We start from the raw sequence: 23647 nt of genomic DNA, 5'->3' as shown, positions 1-23647 counted from the left end.
GCGCGCACACACGCGCACACACAAACAAACAAGAAACGCACACTCGGACACACACAAACATGCATACACACATAATTCATACTCACACGGATGATGCTGATGATAAGCATGCAACACGATTGTTTTGTTCATGCTGTCGTATTGATAGATAGTTATTTTGATGAACAAAATAGATCTGCTATTCTCTTTCTTAATTTCTGCTCCATTTTTATGAAAAATGCAAACAATGGAAGGCATAAAGATGGAATAGAAAAAAAAAAAGTTCAAAATATCAAATGAAGGCATAATGCGTGCATGGTGTCAGACAGGAAAGGGAAGGGCAGTGCACTTTCTTTTCTTTCATTCCTCTTAATTGAAAATGCATGCATAGTTGTGTTTTGGCACAAACGTATGGCCCGTCATGCACGTGAAAAGATTCCCAAAGCATGCAGAATTAGATGCTGACCGATCGGGCGTATGGAGGTCAGTCATGGTAGTTTGAGGGGTGTCGGTGAATTATAAAGGGTGATACTTTTTCACACTCTCGTGCCATGCATTTCACTACGTGCAGCAAGCTCTGTGTTTCGGCTGTACCTTACTACAACAGCGATGATGAAGATGATAAACAAGATAAGGATTATCATCAACAAGAGAAAGATGTACCAGCGCTGTAACGGCCAAGGCTACAATATAGATTGCAAAAAGCACATGGAACAAAACGGAAAGGGTGATTAGGCAGGATAAGGTCCAACATTGATGGATACATTAATATGTATATAGAAAGATAACAAAAATGCCTAATCGTCTGCGGATTGTCACTGTGTTATCTGCTCGCTACGTATCCAATGGCAACGAGTAACCCGACAATGATGAGGAGCAAGATGACCAGAACGATCCAATTTAATAATGGCCAGCCGGGCTAAAGACAAACGGAAAGAAAAAACATCAGAGTACTTAATGTCGGCACGCATCAGTAGACATAATCAGAATATGGAGAAACTTATCAATTAACCCGTCGAGGACTAGTCCAGAGTATATACACGGGCAGGTGTCTATGGAAAATGCGTCTTATAGCAAAATCAGCTATACAGTAGTCCTTTAACGGGTTAAGATTTCAACAGCAAAGGACATAATATGAAGAATATATGCGTAAAGAGGTTGGGGAAATTAAGGGAAACAAAAAGGGCATAGCAAAATTAGAATTCGGAAATTATAGCGGATGTTTTACAAGAATCTATTTGATAATTTGAGAAAACCGTGGTCTGAACCATTGATACGCAAACAATTGCAAAATTCAAAATCTTTTGAAAGAAAAGCGTATACCTTTAACAAATAAAAACCAAAAACAAACAAACAACAATACGAAGAAGAAATATAACTGATTAAAATGTCTTGATTTCAAGATAAAAGCTTGAGCTCTGACCACAAAATGTAAGTTGAACATGATTATTTTTGGAGCTCTGTGACTAGAGGGCGCTACTGCTCGACAAATGACGGTGCATCATTGGCTCGTTTAGGTTTCTCCAATACTACTTTCAGGCAGGCCTTGCGTGACTCATGCCATCTAATAGTTTTAACCACATTACACTTACAGCTATCATGAAATCAAGATCAAAATCTTGATTAGTAAAATGTGTTTCTATTATTAAGATTAAGAGTTTTATGTGTAGATGTATAATTGGTGTTGTATTATATTTGTATACATATACATATATAAAGTATAGATAGGGCCTCATCCACATCAAGCTCTGCTTATGATAACGGTCCCCTGTATTGATTTCTCCTTTGTTCATATATAAATACAGTATGCGTTAATATGTTGATTTGATTCATATATCATTGCAGACTGGTGCTGTTATGAAATTAATATTTCTTATATTGATTTGTATGTTAAACTCTCTCTCTCTCTTTTTTTTTTTGCATACTCTGTATTACATTGTTTTCATTTGTTATTGTATTTGGAGAAAGAAAATGCAGAAATAAACCAAACCAAACCAACCAACTGTGCTTGCATTCTTCACTCAACTTATAATTTTCTTCTCGATTTAAAAAGGATAAGGAATATTTTGCCACACGTAATTACAAGGTCATTCTGTACGCGCCATAATCATGTCTTGCTTTATCTGTTTGCACTGATTATGTGGAACGGAGCGGAATGATGTTCCGCGTTGAATGTGGAAAAACGTCGGGGGAAAAACACAAAAAGATGATTTCCCGCACTTGATCAAAAGAACAGTACCATGAGGCATTAACACGACAACAGACTCGGCAGATGATAGAAATTTTGATGATTATTTTTTTATGACGCTCATTTATTATGACATGTAATGAAATGCTAGTCACATTACGGTAAGTGCGAGTTATCCCAACAGAAACATTTGATTATTTGAGTTCCAGGAAGCTTTAATTGATTTTATACATTCATTAAAAAAACATCCTTGACAAACGCAATTTTACTTTTTAATTGATTTATTGATTGACTACCATGTTCTATGTTTTCAACATTTTTTTCTTCATCCTATCCGGATAATAAGTATCAGTTCACTTTGCTATATTTGATGTATTTTTTTTTTCATTGAGAAATAAAAAAAAAAGTAATTGAAATTGAAACTGAAATTGAATTTTCACAAATGCCACTCTATATGGACGCGTTTCATAAGGATGTCTTACCTTGCGACCCGTTTCTTCTGGTTGGATGGGAGCCTCGTCATATATCTCATACGGATCCATGATGGCGTCCTTCTCCTCGTTTGGTATAGAGTCGAATAATTTTTCCTGCTCTTCTTGGCTCAATACCTCGTCGTTCACCATGGTGTAAAAAGTCGTATTTGTGTATTTACTCCTGGAGGGCAAAATACGAAGAGATATAAGGGTCAATACTTGTGAAACTCACAATGCTTAAACTATCTCTTACCAGTCAGCAAAAGACAATTAGAAATTGTTTGCTTTATAGGTCATCATTGAATCTTGTAGCAATGAAATAAAAACCAAACAAACGACGATAGGCAGATAGTTGTCAACCACTTCTATCCAAATAGGGTTAAGAGCAAACAATGGCTGTTATGTATCAGGGCTCGATAAAAGCGATGGCCCAGTGGCCAATAAAATCTATGTCGGACCACCAGATTTCCAAAAAGGCTACATGTATCTTTTGATGACCCGATCGGGCACTTACAGTTCAAAATGAATTGTCACACTTCCTTTTATTTCGGGCAATCAAAATGCCAGTTTCAAAGATTTCGGTGGCCCAAACGGGCCACCAGATAATAAAGTTAGTGTCGAGAACTGCATATAGATACATTCTACCTCTATTTTCATTTGGCTGTTTTGAAAAATTGGAACCAGTGTTATGAAGAAAAGTGTAACAGGGCTACATTGTATATACACTACAACTTTTTGCAGACACATTGCTTTTGGATTACTAGTACCTTAGTTTGTAAGAAAGCTCATTGACAAAATCCAATTGTCTTCCCACAAAGTGAGTCTCAAAGTTAATTTTGCAATAACTATGAACATTGATATAATATAGACTTTAATGACAATAATAGGTCAAATGACTGTTTTTAATAACAGATGAGATCAGGCCTTACCCGCTGATTTGCGAACTTTCGTTGCTCGCCGAGACAATGATGACTTTGATATTCTTGGGCTCCTTGAGGTTGGCACCTAGGGACATCTTGAAGACCTTGCTCAGCTTCGCAGCTATCGTTTCCATGTCGGTCTTGGGTTGATGGTTGTTCAAGAGGACATTAGCCGAAACAGAGTTGATATCTGTCAAAGGGCACATTATTACAAGGCGAAATTTAGACAGAGTTTCTCTGCAAGTAATGGTATAAACGTATAAACCATACAACATTCACAAAGTGATGATTACTAGAGTAAGATTATTAGAATAGAATGAATTACTTGAATGCTGGAGACACCAAAACGATCATTGAACTGATATGTTTACGTACAGCGGCATGCCCTGTTAATAATATCACTAAAGTTTTATCGCGATGTAAATACTTCAAACTCCAAGTCCAAACTATTTTCCCGCTGGCTGAATTAAATTGAGCAGAAGAACGCTGACAGACTTGTAGCTTTGTTATCAAAATTTAAATGAAATAATTAGAGTTGAAGGATCTATGATAGTTTAAGGTGGTTTTACAAGTCATGTACTCCTGGTCAAACAGTTCATATATTCACTAACCAGTATCGCATGCACTCCCAACAAAGCCGGTGTTACAAATGCACGAATAGATGATGTTTTCATCGGGCGAGCGAGACACAGCACACTTTCCCGAGATGCAGGAATCGCCACAAACGCCGAAGTCGTACTCCTCACAGAACTCTCCCGCGTAGCCGAATGCACAATCACACCTGCAAACATTGATATGATTGTCTTCTTGTTACTGGGAATGGTAATACAAGAAAAATTACTTAACTTAACACATAAGTCAGAACACACATTCAGCAAGTAGCATTCACGTTATTCCCTACTGATGCGACAAACCAAAAGACGGCTTTGAAAATATGGCAAGAAAATAGCAATTATGCCAGAAATATTTATTTCAACAGTGCGAAGTAAAAAAAAAAATAAATGAAAACCATACCTTGTTCCATTTATTGTATTCTGGCACGTTGCGTTGTTTGCACACGGCTGGCTGATGCAATAATCAGCGATAGTCTCGCATCTCTTTCCAGACATTCCTGTAGGACAAGTGCATTCGAACCCATCCACAAGATCTATACACGTTCCGCCCTGCCCACAAGGACTCGATGTACACTCGTCCGTCTCCGTTTCGCAAGTTTTTCCTTCGAATCCTGGAAGGCACATACAGTGATATCCATTAATATCGTCGAAACATGTGCCATTCCCGCCGCATGGTGACGAATTGCATTCGTTAATATCCACTCCACAGTTAGCACCTTCAAAACCAGGGAGGCAGCTACACGTGTACATTGCGACGCCGTCCGCGCAAGCGCCACCATTATGGCATGGGTTCGATTGGCATTCATTGATGTCAATCTCACACACGGTACCATCAAATCCCTCCGAACAGTTACACTGATAGGCATTTATGAGATCATCGCATGTCCCGTTATGAAGGCAGGGAGAGCTCGCGCACTCGTCAACGTTAATTTCACAGTGAATTCCTTCGAATCCCGGCTGACAATCACACGAGTATCCGTTAACTTCATCTGCGCATGCTCCTCCATTCAAGCACGGTTGACTTTCACACTCGTCAACGTTATGTTCACAAGTCCTCCCTTCGAAACCTTCACGACACTCGCACATGTAATCATTGACCAGGTCGACGCAAGTCGCGTTGTTGAGACATGGCATTTTGAGGCAATCATCGATGTCGACTTCGCAGTCTGTTCCTTCGTAACCAGTTGTGCATACACAAACATAGTGACCGACAAGATCGACACAAGTAGCATTGTTCCTGCAAGGCCTGTTCGCGCAGTCGTCTATGTTCTCCTCACATCTGGTGCCAGTAAATCCTGGATGACATTGACAGAGGTATCCATTCACCTTGTCTTCGCAGGTACCATTGTTCAGACACGGTTCTAGAGCACAGTCATTCGTATCGGTCTCGCAGTTGTCACCTTCATAACCTGGAGCACAGGAGCATAGATATCCATTGATGTAGTCCCTGCAAGTGCCACCATTTAGACAGGGGTTACTCGAGCACTCGTCAGTATTGGTTTCACAGTATATTCCTTCGTAGCCAGGTAAGCATGTACACTTGTACCCATTTATGAGATCCACACAAGCAGCCCCATTTAGACAAGGCGTGCTGATGCACTCATTCTCTTCTATTTCACAGTGTGTTCCTACATACCCGTCCATACAGGCACATGTGTATCCGTTTACCTCATCCCTACATGTTGAGTTATGTTGGCATGGTGTGCTGAAACATTCGTCCACGTCAATCTCGCAGTGACTTCCATTGTAACCAGGAGGACACACGCACGCATAATGGTTGATGCCATCACGGCATGTAGCATTATTCAAACATGGGTTGCTGGCACATTCATTTATATTATTGCTACACGTAGGACCATCGAAACCATCAGCACACGTGCACGTAAATCCGTTCACACCATCCTCACAAACCCCATTGTTTTCACAAGGGTTACTGGAGCATTCATTGACGTTTTCTGTGCAATGAGTGCCTGTAAAGCCATCAGCACACTTGCACTCATATCCATTCACCATGTCGCTGCAGCTTGCCTCGTTTGAGCACGGCATGCTGACACATTCGTCGATTTCTATTTCACAGTAGAAGCCGCTGTATCCCGGTGTGCAGACACACTCGATAGAATTAATGCGGTCAAGACATGTTGACTGGTGTCGGCAAAGATTGACGGCACAATCATCGGTGTTACTCTCACAGAGTGCTCCGTGGAATCCAGGTTGGCAATGACAAGCAAAACTGTTGACACCGTCTTCACAAGTGCCATTGTTCATGCATGGTTCGCTGGCGCACTCGTCCACATTAACTTCACAGGACAGTCCGGTAAAACCTCGGGCACATACGCATGAGAAACCATTGTCCTCGTCTACGCAGGTTCCTGCGTTTTCACACGGACTACTCATGCATTCATCAATGTTAATACCACATGTCTCTCCTTCAAACCCATTGACACAGCTGCAGATGAAGCCGTTGATCATATCCTCACAAGTTCCTCCGTTTTCGCAGGACTGGCTGACGCATTCATTGATATCAATCTCGCACCGGTCTCCTTCAAAACCCTCTGCGCAGCTACATTTGAAGGAATTCACACCATCATGGCACGTTGCAGAGTTTTGACAGGGATTACTCTCGCATTCATCACGATTAACCTCACACAGAGGTCCTTCGTAGCCTTGGACACAGTCACAAGCAAAACTGTCGACAAGGTCTCGACATGTTGCTCCATTTTTACACGGATATCCGATGCATTCATCAACTTCTGTCTCACAAAGGCTACCTTCGTAGCCTCCTAGGCAAATGCAAGCAAAGGAGTCTACCCCTTCTGAGCAAGTAGCGTTATTTTGACACGGGCTACTGGCACACTCGTCAATGTCAGTCTCGCAGTGCAGTCCTTCAAAGCCAGAAAGACAGTGGCAAGAGTATCTTGCTATGCTATCATTGCAGGTAGCGTTGTTCCTACAAGGTGACGACAGGCATTCGTCAATGTTTTGTTCACAGTGAGTGCCATCAAAACCTGGAAAGCACTGACAGGTAAATCCCCCAACAAGATCATTACAGGTCGCCCCATTCATGCAGGGGTTCTCCGCACAATCATCAATGTTAATCTCGCAGAGGGCGCCCTCAAAACCCTCTGAGCAATTGCATTGGAAGGCATTCACACCGTCGAGGCACGTTGCATTGTTTTGGCAAGGATTGCTCGCACATTCGTCGATATTAGTTTCACAATGCACACCCACGAAGCCTACTGCGCATTGGCAGATGTATCTGTCGATTAAGTCATTGCAGATGCCTCCATTCAGACAAGGATCCCCAACACATTCGTCTACATCATTTTCGCAAAGTGTTCCGTGATACCCTCCCGGGCAGATGCACATGAAAGAAGCAACTCCGTCCAAGCATGTGGCGTTGTTTCTGCAAGGACTACTCCCGCATTCATCAATGTCTATTTCACACAATGCTCCTGTATACCCTACAGCACATTTGCACTCAAAACTATTGATATGGTCTTGACAGGTCCCCCCATTCTGACATGGATCTTCAACACATTCATCAATGTTATTCTCGCAGAGCGCTCCATCAAACCCATCAAGGCACGAGCATGTGAATGAATTTAGTCTATCCAAACATGTGGCGTTGTTTCGACATGGACTGCTAGCGCACTCGTTGATGTCCGTTTCACAAATGACACCCTCATACCCTTTTGCACATTCGCAGACGTAGCCATTGATTCTATCTTGACATGTTCCCTGATTTAGACACGGCTTCCCGGCGCAGTCGTCAATATCCATTTCGCAAAGAACGCCTTCAAAGCCAGTAAGACACCGGCATTCAAATGCATTGACCATATCTGAGCACGTTGCATTGTTTTGGCATGGACTGCTGGCACATTCGTCAGTGTCAATTTCACAATGCACACCCTCGAATCCAGAGACGCACCGACATGTGTATTCCGCTACGGAATCGATGCAAGTTCCGTTGTTCTGGCAAGGAGAAGAAGAACATTCATCCACGTTCTCCTCACAGTCTGTTCCCGCAAAACCTTCCGGGCAAACACAGTCGTATCCGTTGATTTGATCGGTGCATGTACCACCATTGGTGCATGGATCACTGGCGCACTCGTTGATGTTTACGTCACAAAGAAACCCATTAAAACCTGGGGCACACTGACATGTGAAGCTATCGATGGCATCTTGACACGTACCATCGTTTTGACAAGGGAAACTTTCGCATTCATCAATTTCCACTTCGCAGTTCTCTCCTTGATACCCTGGAGAACAAAGGCACGTGTAGGTATCTGCCCCATTGACGCATGTTGCTCCATTCCTACATGGTTCACCCAAACATCTATTGGTATTAATCTCGCAATAGCTCCCGGTGTAATCTTCGGGACAGTCACAGCGGAAGGCGTTGAGAAGGTCAACACAGGTGCCGTTGTTCTGACACGTGACGTCGGCGCAGTCATCGACGTTGTGTTCACAGTGCACCCCTAATAATCAGTAACAAATGGAAATGAAAAAAAAAAAAAAACAAACGTTAGTTTGCGTCAGAAATGCCAGAATAATTCTCATCTCATGTTAATTCAACTGTCGTTTCATTCTATCTTATTTTCTTTATGCCACGAAATGGAAGGAAGAACTACTCGTATCGCGGAAGGAATGGAAGTGTAAAGTGGTAGGCGTCACCCTACCCCCATCAGTATAACAGAATATACAATGACAGAGATACTGTATAAGATTACCATAGGTTCCTCGCTTGCACTTGCAGATGTAGCCGTTCACCCTGTCCCTACATCGGGCACGTTGTTGACACGGAGATGAAGCACACTCATCTATATTCTTGAATGAAAAATACAAACGAAAATTCATAGAAACTGGTGAACAACCATATTGTGAAAAAAAAATCAAAGTTCGATGATAACAGAACACCGTGTTTCGTCATTTTTTGACAAGTTTGGACGAACGCCAACAAGGATTTTTTTTTTACATCGTACCCTTCATGCCACATCACTCAAATTGTACGTGAGTCGGGTGCATGAAATGATTGTAGTGGAAAGACAATTACACATCACTCTTGTCAAGATAACGTTGCATCTATAGCGATGAAAACAAAGCCCTTTCACTAGATCGTATAGGTAAGCATGTCGATGCATTTCCGATGTTTAGAATACCATTTATACACACTACTCTGGGGAGGTCTTCCCTACCTCTCTGAAGATTGAAGAATGTGCAATAACATAAACCAGCGTGAACGTGTGTGATCAATTCGTAACGCTGCCCCTATCTGCTCGGATTTTTTTCTTTTCCTAGTCTTTTCCCTCCTATATTTTCCCTTTTATAGCTTCTTTCTTTCATCCTTCGTCATCACTTTCTTTTCCTTCTCATTCTTTATCTAAGTATATCCATTATGTGGGATGTGGCACGACAGCATTTAATTTGTGTTATCGGAAAACATGTGCGGACACATACCGATTCCTTTCACATTCGACTACATATCTAAACTACAAAGTGATGCTTTATGTCTGAAACGAATCCTAATGTAAGATTAATCTATATCCCCGGAAAAAAAAAGTTATAGTTACACAGTGGTGGAAATCAAGAGTTTGATATCTCTTTTTGGAATTATCCACTAACAATCTCACACAGCAGCGTCCGTCTAAACCATCAGATCATACGCTTGATTTATTCGTAGGAGTTTCGGGGGAAATGGGAAATACGAGTATTTAGCGAAAAATATGTATATATGTTAAATTACCACTTCACATTCGTCGCCGGTAAATCCTGGTTTGCAGATCTTATTGCCTGTGTACTCTTCGCAGGTATAGGCTTTGGATTTGGGCTTGCAGAATACGTAACAGCTCGGCCCGAAGAAGTTCGGTGCGCAGTAAACACGAATTTCCGTCTTCACCCTGGGCAGGGAGAAAGGGATAGGGAAAAAACACAAGCTGACTCAGCAAGACTATGCGTACCTGTTTACTGAAATCATAAATGTGACAACCACTCCCCCTTTAGCTGGAAATGTTCTTAATGTTCTTAAGTACTTAAACAGTGTACGTGGTAGATTTTTCTGTTGCCTTCAAAGTGTAGTAATCATAAGGAAAAAGTAAGATGAGGGATATGAGAGTTCAACATATCTATTAAAACGACAACAACGAAACAAATATGCAGAGTCAGAAAGACAGACAGACAAACGTTCCGACGTTTGGGGTGGCTATTAAGATTCCATTATTTGCAACTCTGGTGTACACAGTCATTGAAAAAGTTCTTACCTCACATTGCAGAAGGACGTACAATAAGCATTAAAGGACAGACTGTGAAGGGTATGCTTTTCAAATAGAACATTAACGTAAATTCTTTATAGACCACGATGTCTGAAATGATAACTGTCATGCCCTTTTACCATTTATTAAAAAAGTGTGAGACTGCGGATGCATAATTATATTTTGCTCTATCTTTTGCAGTACGTAAAGTTCGTGCTGAACATATATCCCATCATCTAGATTTGCCATCATCCTTACGATTGGTAAAGTACTTTTAAATCTGCTGGGGGGGGGGGGGGAGGGGGTTATGACAACGTGATTATTGATGAAATACTAAAAATGGTAATTTTCACTGGTTTTCAGAATCCATTCACACCTTGCTTCTCCCGAACCCTCGAGAGTCGCTTTCCACTGCACAGTGGATTGCAGATTGGCATCCGGGTAGTAGCTTGCATCTCTTACAAGGATGTCGACCTCGTCTTCACCGTCGGGGTCGACGTCGAGTACGCGTAGTTTGATTCGAATACCTCTCTGCACAAGAGAAGTCATGTCAGGAGAAAATGAAAAAAAAAGAAAAGAAAAGAGAACGTCAATTTTACCTTCCGTTTTAAAATGATTCCTATATACCCCATGTACACTATGTTTGGGTGGGGGTATAACAAGATTAATAGTATCTACCATAATTTTCATTTATGCCGGTTTGCTTTAGAGAGGTGCATCATGTCATATGGACAAGTTAAATGATTCTATGTCATTAGGTAACGCGTGTCTCTTGCTCTTTTAGAATACTAGTAGCTCATTAATGCATTATTAGGTAGCGGCTCACATTACATTTCGTCATATTATTTTACATGGATATGTGTGATGGATTTGAGTGTGCATTACTGATATCTTTGACATCAGTGGAGAGTTGCTTTGATTTGAGTACTGTTTTGTTGTGATTTTCTATTTGTATTTGTGCTTTAATTGCTTTTATGTTTGTTTCTTTCTGTCTTGTCTGTCCTGTAATGTCTGTCCTGCGTAGAATGGCTTAATATTTTTCTTTTGTAAGTTCTTGAGTCGATTATACGAGTTGTCCACATTATACAAGCTTTACTTTTTAGTCGACTCCTCGATTCTACATTAATTTTCCTCAAAGCATGGATGATGTAACATTATACATAACTGGTTGAAAGCTATGCATTATATGCTTTTAATTTGTTGATTACTCTAGTTTCATCGTACAGTCAACTGTTATGTATTAAAGGTCAATTTGTAATTTTTGCATGTTATGTTTTGTTCTGTGGAAAAAGAAAAACGTAATAGATTAAAATTGAAATGACGCGTGCGCATCTTAAATGGATTGTATAGTATTGGTGGAGATGAGAATTGGGCTTGTAACCTTTTGTGAGATACTAAGAAACTACTTATGAAATAGTAAAGAGCATACCAGTTTAAGAGGAATTCAAAGTTTGTTAGATGAAAATCGTTTTGGAATCACTGAGACATCCCCCCCAAAAAAAAATAAAACAAGGCGATCCTAATAAAAGGTGGGTCCCACTTTTTATTTGGAATGCTCGTGTTTGATATCTCAGCCATTTTAAAACCAATTTTCATCAAATAAACGCTGAATCCCTCTTGAAATTACATGCTCTTTCATATTTCATGAGAGGTTTCTCATTATCTCACAAAAAAAAAATAGAAACCTGAAGTTAGGTCTCGACCAAAACTATACGCTCCCCTTCAGCAATACATGTATGAAATACTTAAAGCAACTCAACAAATAAGTGTATCAGAAACGCCCACGTCTTTCATGTCTTTCCACAGCAATGTGGTCTGTTTGTTTGTTTGTTTGTTTTTCTTGTCCGTCACCAACATTATTATATCTGGATCTCTATTCCATCTACTCCTGATATATTAGGCTCGAAATCAGCATGGCGACTCGATCCGCTTCATAGTCTGTTTCATGTGAAGTGGTGGATGACAAAACCACAAAAATAAGTTAAGACAGGAAGAAAAATGAAATAAAAAGGCAATTATGGTTTGTCAAGTATTACGCAACGACGACGTATTATACTTTGGTAAAAGGAGAAAAAGGACAAATATTAACCCAATTTTAGAGCCATTAGCATTGTTGCACTAGACGTAGCGTATCCCATATTTGGATACCGTGTTTTGAGCTAAAGCATGCATCGTACTGAGTGATACCGTGAGTGGTGATGCATATATCTAAGTTAAGACGTCACAACATCGTTATGTTTTCGATGTAAGTGATGGTTCTATTTTCCAGAGAAATGGCAATTGTGCCACTTGCTTCTTTTTGCTAGGATAAGCCAGAAGTTATTTTTCCTGAGAAATGAAACTGTTGTAGCTTGCTACTATAGAATAAGCCAGAAGTATCATATCATCTGCTTTCCAAGTACTGAAGCCTAATTACACAATCTGCAAAAACAATTGTCTCGCCTTTGCATTGACATTTGATGAGGGGAGGGGAAGCTAAATATTATGGCGGGAATGGATATCGCGGTAAAAATCGACATCCCACGCACCGATGTGGTGTTGATGGTTATCGTGCTGCCAGCTTTTAATTTCTGGACGAGAGAACGAGTCGATCTTGCCTATCGACTGGAAATGATATACGAAATGAAATAAGGGACAAGACTGGAACCACATAAGTTCCTTGTGGTTCTGCTATTAAAGTCGAATGTTGAATGTCGTATCATTCGAAGATCCATGATTGCCAGAACTACATGTATGTGCGTCTTTCCGGTGTATGCAAATGACGTCATGGACATACACTTGTATTATGTGACACAAATCTGCATCCATTCATATTATATGTGACCTTGCTTCAGTTTTCATATATCTCTGTGACGCATTGTGTGTCGAGCTTAGTAAATTTCTCGTTGGAACTGAAAAAATATCTATGTACTCGGTTTGCCAAAATAATGGCGATGATGATGATATTGTAATAATGATATACAGTTATTGTATTTTTATTATCATCATTTTCATTACCACTTTTATTATTATCATTATCATCATCATTATTACTATCATCATCATTATTATTATTATTACTACTACTACTACTACTACTACGACTACTACTACTACTACTACTTATACTACTAGTAGTAGTAATAGTAGTAGTAGTAGGAATAGTTAATACATTATATCACATAATTACACTATCTTCTTTCTCTACCTGTCTGTCTCTTACTCTCTATCTATGTATATTATTGATACATATGAAGAGCTTGCTTCCAAAAGGCGCTAAATCCATTGAAAATTATGGATTTAGCACCTCTTGGAAGCAAGCTCTTCATATACACTCATGTGTGTGTGTGTGTTCTCCTGACACTCATATGATGATGTGGGTGTATGTTTTCTTCGCATGGTCACGAAACAGATAAGTTATTTCCCAGATCTCAATCTGAACTCTCTGTAACATGGAATTAAGTCACGAGTACACAATGCTCCCGTGTTTCGATAGAGTGTCCATAATATTCCATTTGGGGGAGTATGATGTTTAACTTGAATGAAAGTCGTTCTCATTGTCGAGTTACACTGCCTCTTTTCTATCACATTCACCCTCTCAGAAACTTCATGTGAACCTTCCCCCCCCCCCCAAAAAAAAAGTCAGTTTCTGAGACTTTATTTTTTTATTTATTTATTTATTTTTTTTTTACAAACAGCTGTGTTTTGTTTCCTCCACATTGGCCGTGATGAATAATCCTCTTTCTGAAATATGGCGAACTCATGTGCCTCGAAGGTCTTTGACATCGATTGTCCCTTCAAATGCAATTTCCTTAAATCTCCTCTGACTAATGAGGATGAGAAGTCCTTTGTGACGTCATCCTCTCTTGTCTTTTTTTCCCTGATATATTGCCAGGGGAGCAAGCGCTCGGAAGGACTTGCCACCGTGTGAGATGGTGATTATTCCAACACCAGGTCTCCTCTTTGACGGAACGTCAATGGTAAATTGATCAGTCGCCAATTCATCAAAACGAGCGCTGCATGAAGCTGCTTGATTTACGCTGCACAGTCAAGTTTATGCAGGGAATTTTCATTTGATGCCAACTCTCTTGTCTGCTTGTGAACCGGATAACATCTTTCTTTACGCAGATTAAGAAAAGAAAGAAATAAAAACAGGAAAAAACAAGGAAGAAGTAACGGCACACTTATTGAATCAAACTGTAGCTCCTTTAGTTCATGCGTGAGAATTCTGCATAGCCACTGAATCTGTTTCATCTTTTATCCACAAAAAGCTGCAGTTTACATTATACTTGAATTATCTGATTTCCCTAAGAAATAGGTTAATATGATGTGTGTGTGTGTGTGTGTGTGTGTGTGTGCGTGTGTGTGTGTGTGCGCGTGTGTGTGTGGTGTATGTGATTAGTTTTTGTTCTTTGAATTGTATTGTATTGCATGTCTTTTTTTTTCATGTTATAGGCAGAATGGGAAAATCTATGACTGATTTATTGAATAAAGGAAAAACAACAAAGAGTGTATTATATTCTTAGTCATTTCCTCTTTATCAATATCAACACATACATTTATTTTATGTTGGTACATTATTATCATGTGCTCTTGTGATTGTTTTTGTCCTCAATCTTTGAATAAAATATCTACTGTGACGCTACCATTCTCGACGTTTGAACAGATACCCCTATCGGTAAATCCTGACATTTTATACCACCATTATGGTTTCAGAGTAAGACAATTTCTTATTATTGCCTTTGAGAATGATGTGAAAAAAATCAATGTTGATTGATTTAAACAAACATGCAAACAAACAAGCAAGAATCCAAAACAATATATTACATTTATTAACAAGAACGCTACACTATTATGTGTAAAGTTCAGGGAACGAAAACTTCAAAATGCAAAATGTAACAAAGGCGAATGTCAATGCGAGATGAGAGAATTCGCCGAAACAAGATCGGAACATTTTGATTAAACAATCGAGGTGCGTTAAAATGCCTTTGACGTATTGCACTGCAACGTGCAAATAAAAATGGCACCAGGGCCCTGTTTCATAAAGCTGTTCGTAAAGTTACGAACAACGTACGAGCGACTGGTGATCAATTCTGATGTGCTATATACTTATCAGAATTTCCATAATTCAGCACAAGAACTGATCACCAGTCGCTCGTAAGTCGTTCGTAACTTTACGAACAGCTTTATGAAACACCCCCAGGACTGTCGCGTAAACATGGCCATATAAACAGAAGGACAAACTTCTGTCATACGAGACGTTATGCTGCGGGGAAACCCGCGAGGATCGTACCCAGGATATCATAATCCGCTAGATTTTTCATTCGTGACTTTGAAAATAAAAATCATACTCATAACGATATATGCCCCGATAAGGAAAAAGGATGTACCAGCAACAACGCGGTCGAGCCAAGGTCGGTGGGATTTGGTTCGAGAATGTGTTAAAACTATACAGCCTTTTGATTCTTTCCTCTTTGTTACATCTTGCAACATGTCATGTTCCCTGCGATAGCCTGTAAACTTGAATACATAATATGGTTTCATAGGCCTATAGACCCATATTGTGAGTGGTTTCTTCGCGATGATTATTACGGCATCGAAACAAAAGTCCTCACTGGTTATGAGAAGTCATAGTACAGTTATATTTTTAATCAGAATCACCGCGAAAAATGTTGACACATTATATTTTGAAGGATTCTAAAGAACCTATAATTGATAGCTTTTATGATATTCAACTAGAATAGTACAAAACAGTATAGTATACATACTATAGTATAGTCTGTTGTAGTATAGTATGTGGAGTTTACACATTATTTCATTCATACAATTTATCACCATTTAATGTGACGCACACTAGTACTATCAACAGATGACTCTTGTGAATCAATATCTAGTGGGTAGGTGTTATGGTTCTACGGCAAGCAACCTTGAACGCAGTCATGCAAAGTTTTGCCCCGGTCTTTAAAAGAAGACGTGTACCGAGATCGACATGATATGATTCAAAGTTCTTGACTACAATGTGAAATTATTCATCTAAAATGTATAAATGTATCACAGAGTAACTACGTCACGTTTATCAACTGGAGAGGTTTGTGTAGTACTTCATAGATTATCATCAAAGGTTTCAGAAGCATTTTCAATGTATTATTTTTCAAAGTCTGCATTTTCGTTGTTAACAAAAGGGAATTTACTTCAATTATTATATGAACATTCTACGTATTATGAGTACAGGACATCTTCTCACCACTGTCTACTTACCCAGGGTCCTGGAATGAAGAAAGTGAAAGGATTTTCCAGTGCACCGCCCTCTACGGTCGGCAATGTTGCTGGAAAGGTCACGCTGTCACTGTCGTCCACCAGTTTGGAAATGTTCGCTGTGAAGAACTCACAGGGAGACATGTCGACGTTACTGCATGAGGAAGAGGGTAAAAAAAAAAAATATATGACATTGAGGGTTTTCATGTTCCAATGGGGCTCTAGCCTAGATTGTATGGGAAGACTTGACGAAAATTAGATGCACTCGTAGCTGAAATTCGGGAAATTCAATTCCGTTCAGTTCAGTTCAGTTTTATTTCTGTATTCCGTTTTCAATAGCACAGTCAGGATAGCAAGATTTATCAGTGTCGGCATAATTTGATACATTGTATCATTATCATAAATCGCGTCCCAAAATCATAATCATATGCATTTAATCCGAACTAATAAGATGTTTTTGTTTGGGGTATTTCTGCACGAAACAGAAATGAATGATTAAAACAAGAAGTACAATAAATGATGACAGTCGAACATTATTTTGGTTTTGTCTTTTAAGATCTGTCAGATTTAACGCAAATTTCAAGGACAACCTTTGTGCCCTAGTACTTCGTTGCATACCGACCTTCTTTCTGAGGTAAACCATTCAAGGGAACAGAGTCACGAAAACAAGATGCATATAGACACAGGAGCAAATCTCGCAGTATTTTCTTCTTTTTTTTGTCCACCAAAAATAACCGTGTGACCGATTTTCCGCAGTGCCGTTTGCATTACTTACTGTTGATTTCGTCACATGTATGAGCCCCTTTTATTTCCTTTATTATATAATAACTTCTGTGGTTTTATTCCCTTAAAACATAATCACATGGATGCTCGAAAGAGAATAATCACTGTTTAATGATACCTTACTTTTGTTCGAGATTTAGGCAAACATGATAGTGCTATGCTCACGTTCATGCTAAATCAGGGCTATAGAGTGTAAACGATGGAACGATGAGTGATGTTCAATCATGTCAATGGAGAGGTGGAATCAATGCGATAATACACGCCACTTTGCCAAGTTGAAACATTCCAACTGTCCTGGCAATTTCCGTTCAAGAGATTTCCTGTGCAAATCTATACGGGAATGTGACAGTTAGCATTATGGAAATCTTGAATTATGGAATGATTGGCACGCATTAATAGACACAACAACTGTCTCCTGGCGAAAAACAGAAATGACGAGACATTTCTTTATTCTATATCATTATTCTCAACATTCTTAACACGATCTCTAGCCTCATGATCAACTTTGTTTGATCTTTTTTTCTCTTTTATAGGAAATTGCACATTGAGTACGGTCACTTCAGTTTTGCCGTATTTCTACGTTTATAGATATACCCAGATACACAGGGCACTGTGACGTACTGGATAAGACTCTTGATTTTCAAGCGGAAGTCCGTAGTTCGAATCCCGGCAAGTGTCTACGTCCTTGGACAAGATGTTTCACTCAAACATGTCCTATTGACCAAGGTATATTAATGGGTACGTGGTTATGACGGGGTCCTCTGGTATAGAGCAGCGCAACACCGAGAAGGCTACTTTAGATGAAGAAGACAGTAATATCATAAAGATCATCCTCGTGTTTATCTCTTTTTTTTGCCTCCATCTGTCAAAGGAAAACAAAAACAAAACAAACCAACCCGCCAGTCTATGAAGTGTGTTACTGAAGGTATCTCAGATCATTATTCACGTGCCCGGACCAGCTGCATGCTGACAAACATTCGAAAACAAACCAACAAATAAACAAACAAACAAAGAAACAAACAGATGCACAAACAAACAAACAAATTAACAAAGACACACCCTGGATACTTACGAATTCATTTGGTCGACGCAGAGCTGGTATCGGTTGTCGCATCTGTCTCGGCATGTTTCCCCTCCTTGGCTTTGGTCACAGCACCCACCGGACTGAAGGCGACTGGACGGGTTGGTGTAAGTCAACAGCGTAACCTGGACCACAGTGTCCCCACTCGCCAGTGGAACAACCTGTGAATTGCAGCAGAAATTCCAGAACTGTCACGTTATCAAACAATCACCGAGAATGGATGCTATGATGTGACATTCAACAGGATCATGTGGAATATTTGACGTAAGGCTGCAACCACATAATCATAAGCTCCACACAATTATTACTTGAATTGGAACTAGGCGAAGAATTAACCTCTGAATCAATCAGTCATATCACTGTCTCGTAAGCTTTGCATGCTGTAGAGAGCTATTTTCAAACATACACAAAACACCAATTCCAAGTCCTTGAACTGCATTTGAAAAGTTTGGAAACTTCAATCATGAACAAGTATGCACAGGCACAATCGTTAAGTCTGCAAAATCATCGGTAGTTCGGTATAATTTATTATGAGATGATAAGTTCAGGGAAAACTTTTGGTCAATTATTGATAGCGTCCATAACTGTAAAACCTTATCTGAGGGATCGATGCCGGATATTGCAGAGGAATTCTGGTGAGCAGGAAAAGTCAATATGTGTGACGTCCGTATACGAGATATATTATTTAGCTATGTTGTTTGATCACTAACATTCAAAATAATACTTGCTTTATCTAATCTAAAGATACAATCCACATTCGAGTACCTTTATTATGTTTTTGGTGCATACAGAAAAAAAAAGGACTAGACCGTGCATTTTTTCCGTTTCTCGTGCCACTTCCGGGTTTCATCGGCTGACAAGGAAAAAAAGGGGGCTTCAGCGCCCTGACAAAGATGGTTTCCTCAAAAAATATTAAAGGGTAATGGGAAGGGGTGGGGGGTCACGGGCCCTTTTCAATTTTTTCTTTTATCTTTTTATTTTCCAAAAATTAAACGGTGCGCCCCCCCCCCATCGATCCGCCACTGCAACCCATTTTCTTCGCGATTCTCAACTATTGGAGGATTTAGTCACGACTGACGGTGAACCACGTTGGATGATTGGACTCTACATTTGACACGACTGCAGCCAGAGTAATGCCAGTGGTTTTTGAGGTATGTGTCGAAATGGGAAGCATCATAATGTGAGGGCAAGTGCCGCGGGCAATATAGCAAGCACATCTTTAAAGCTCCTTGAAGCCATCCGTGAACAAAGATGGGGAAGCAGGGGGCGACGCTTGTGACATGATTCACACACTGTTGGAAATGTTTATCTCCATGGTAACGCGTAAGTCATGCTCTGAATCAAGAACCCTGAGCTCCATAACAGCGATTTGATGTTTGTGAGAGCCATCTAAATATAATACTAATGCAGATATAACCCGATATGAATTAAGGTTTTGCATTTTTTGAAAATTCTCTGTTCTTCTTTGATTTTCTCTCCACAGTCATTAAGGCAAGAAGGCCTAATGCTACGAATAACATAAGTCATAAGATTTAGATACTATAGTGATTATGTTAACGACTCTGGCAAGGGACAATGTGCAGGCATTTATGTTGATCTAATAAAATTTTGATATGATTTTTAGGCTTGCTTTTGTCGGCGAGCTTTACTGACGTTATTTAAGTCAAAATGATTTTAACAAATGCTGACAGCAACCATTCATATGCCATGCACCTTATGAGAATAACAGCGAGTTCATTCCTCTTAATCTCACACGAAGAATACACACATCGTAACGAGATTCAATGGCATGTAATTATGTTTCCTAAAAGCCGCTGAATGCCCCGAAAGTTGGAGAGAGAAAGTGAACTGAATGTGAAGGTTATGTTGACCTGTGCATCAGCAACTTTTTTTTTTTTTTTGGGGGGGGGGGGGGCAGGTTTCAAATTGGTGCACCTGTGAGATTTTGGCTGAACCGGTATCACGTATACAATAGTCACAATTATTGTGACGACAGATTTAGCTATCTATGTAAGCGGTCAGTAGATTATTGTATATCTGCCAGAACAGTATACGTTAATGCGTTTACAGTTGTGCAAGAGATTTTCGCTTCCTCGTAATTTGATACTTCCTCATTGTTCATGTATCAATTGGTATGGTTCCCTTAGAGACAAAAGCCTGGGTATCCACGTGCTTTCGAGTTGCTATGGTGATATAATACCACGCTTTAGCCTTACATTTGTTGGAAATTTACAGTTCAGGGTATAAAACCCTTTTATACACACAACAAAATATGATGCAAATAGTCGGACGCTCAAACAATTACAAACTTGTATACGTTGCTCTTTAGAATTATTTCGCTCTACTTTCCCCTGTGTGTTATCATTCCCTCCGTATAATCTATATTATTGTTCATCCAACTGATACACTGAAACATCGACATATGGGAGTTCCCCTTGATCAGAAAATGCACATAAGGTCAAAAACCATTGCAACCTATTATGATATAATCCCGAATATACACTGTGGTTACTAAACAAAATGTTTGCATAACCTTATAACTGAATACATCAAAAGAAATTTAATTTGCATGAGAGTGGTAGGCGTCTTTATTTTTTGATTGCGTGATTTTAACCATGAATTGTTTCAAGGCAACATATGAACTTCAATATTCTACATTATTTTGTGCCTTTAAGTGACAACGAAAGTTTAGAATTCATTATCTTTTATTAATTTTGTCTGATTGTAATAAAGTTTACTGAGTTATTTTTGTTGTAACCGTACTCCAGCTATTACAGTTCAACAACTAAACGTGGAGAAAAGTTCCGGGGGAAACATGCCGGAAACAGAGATAGTAGCCATGCAGAGAGGAAGAAACTTTCGATGTTTTGTCGCTTTTTTGAAAGAAGAAGGCTACCGGATCTATAGCGTGTTTTTATGAGTGTTTTGCCCCGGGGTTGGGTCTTTACACGTACAATGTTGTCTCCTTGTAAATTGTCTGTATACTTTCCGCTTCCAAAATCATCTTGAAATAGCTTTCAAGTGCAACTCCAAATCATGTTTCAGATGATCATAGTTAAGAGAGTAAAAGTAGACAAACATCAGAATGCTAGATGTGTCATCATAATCTTACTTGGGAATAAGAAGGTTATTAAATCTAAACTTTCCCCTTGGTTTTGGCGTACATTCACATTGTCCAAGTTGTCAGGAATGATATCATCAATTCATAAGTTTATCATTTTGTTTGCAAGCATAACCATATATATATATATATATATATATATATATATATATATATATATATATATATATATATATATATATATATATATATATATATATATATATATATATATATATATATATATATATATATGTATGTATCGTTAAAATCATGCCGATGGTCGATGATGTAGTAAATCCAATCTGTTTACCCATAAAATAATCGTTGTTAAGTTATCACAAGGTTGCAGTTATATGACTCCATTGAAATAACATTAAATTCTTGATTTTACTGCACGAAAGGAAAACCTGTTGGAGAGTTGCTTGACACTTCAACTGCCTATATATTTGAGCAGGTGGTTGCGACTGATATCATCGAATCGTGAATTTGTGCGAACATTTTAAAGTTCACATTAATTCTTGGGACCGATTTTGATCACATTGAAATCAATCTGTTTCTCTGATTTTACTGTATTTTATTCAAGACAATTTTAACAGTGCGTGGAATTGCACCTATGTGAAGGTATCGGGGAAAAGACGACATGAGAAAACAAAAATCATATAGACGCATATAGATGTACGAGAACTTAGATTTCAAATGCAATGCCATTCCATTTTCGTCCCAACCACCTGTGTGCTATATACACCGTGTATGATTAAAATGAGGTGATGATTTCGTCGCCTCATTGCTAATCCATTGTTTACACCATGTTTACACACAGACTTATCATAATTGTTTTTTTAAGAGTATATAACCGAAACTTCTTTCCCCTGAAAGCCATCATTTCTGTCAACTATCAATACGCATATGCAGTTTTTAACTGTGCTATTTATCTTACAAATTCCAGCTTGTCAAAACATTTTTCATCCGTCTTCTGGTCTCATCTACATCCGAACCAGAATGTCTTTAACTCAACAAAGAATAGGCGTATACGGACCATGTTGCCTGAAGACATTATCTATCATTCCAGTAATCATGTTCTTGAGCTGGTCCTTGGGGACAGCCAAACCATTTCCTTGAACTCTCTAAGGCCCTGGGGTGATAAGACAAGAGTTCTTTGACATCGTTTCCTTTCAATAGATGTATTTCCTTTCACTCTCCATTCTAACACCAATCTACAAACATGCATGTGCTATTGTTTCTTTCTCCTATACTCTGCATTTGATCAGGTTTATGTAGCATTGAGGCTTGTCCAGTAAGTTTTTTAATAATGTCATTATTCCGTTTGATTTTCAGCATTCGTCTTCATCACGCCATACTTTTCCAGCCTTCATGATGTCGATCTTCTATACGACCAAGAAATGCATGCATACAAAAGTCAAATTCGATCGTGTATTTCATTGACGTCTTCGTCAGTACTCCTTCCTTTCCACTATTCTTCGCGATATCATTTTTTTTTTTTGCATGATTGTATCTCTTTCAAGCTTTTTCCATCTTTTTGCTCGAAAAACACGATTTCCAGGTCCTGAATTAGTTGACATGTTCTCTCTCCTCTCTCCTTTCTTTCAAAACCATATAAAGTAATGCAGCTTACTTACATTGTGCTATATGACACGGAGCTATCACTTCAGCCAATATTCGCTAGCATCGAAAAGGACACTTACACACATGCACACGCACACACATACATTACCCTTGTAATAAACTACCCAAGTGCCTGCCTGCGAAAGAAAGTGCAGCATACACATGCAGCATCCCACGATGATCATACCCTTGTCGGGGTGATCCCGGTCTAAATATGCCTAGCAAGATGACTCCTTCATCCGCCGTCTGTGCCTTAATGACTCTGGCATATGTAGGCTACATACGATCTTGATCTTCCCTATTGGAAACATTCAGCTCTTTACCATATACTAGAGTATTTGAACCAAATTTCCCGACGGGTTCATGTGTTTTGTTAAATTAACTTAATTTTTGACGTTTTT

At 39.2% G+C, this 23647-nt stretch overlaps 1 protein-coding gene across 1 annotated transcript in view; it reads right to left on the bottom strand.

Moving 5' to 3' along the window:
- Nucleotides 1–787: 787 nt before the first annotated feature.
- The window catches only part of LOC140238225 (uncharacterized), a 69190-nt gene continuing 46330 nt past the window's right edge, over nucleotides 788–23647 (bottom strand). Inside the window, exons 3-12 of the mRNA XM_072318161.1 lie at nucleotides 18512–18681; nucleotides 16660–16810; nucleotides 10799–10953; nucleotides 9918–10071; nucleotides 8905–9001; nucleotides 4575–8652; nucleotides 4172–4341; nucleotides 3570–3750; nucleotides 2650–2821; nucleotides 788–898 (exon numbers count right to left, since the gene is read on the bottom strand). Coding sequence (XP_072174262.1) covers nucleotides 803–898; nucleotides 2650–2821; nucleotides 3570–3750; nucleotides 4172–4341; nucleotides 4575–8652; nucleotides 8905–9001; nucleotides 9918–10071; nucleotides 10799–10953; nucleotides 16660–16810; nucleotides 18512–18681 — 5424 coding nt within the window. The 3' untranslated portion in view covers nucleotides 788–802. The remainder of the gene's footprint in view (nucleotides 899–2649; nucleotides 2822–3569; nucleotides 3751–4171; nucleotides 4342–4574; nucleotides 8653–8904; nucleotides 9002–9917; nucleotides 10072–10798; nucleotides 10954–16659; nucleotides 16811–18511; nucleotides 18682–23647) is intronic.

Source organism: Diadema setosum, chromosome 14, assembly GCF_964275005.1.
Source record: "Diadema setosum chromosome 14, eeDiaSeto1, whole genome shotgun sequence".
Classification (NCBI taxonomy): domain Eukaryota; kingdom Metazoa; phylum Echinodermata; class Echinoidea; order Diadematoida; family Diadematidae; genus Diadema; species Diadema setosum.
This window is presented reverse-complemented; position numbering and strand designations above follow the sequence as displayed.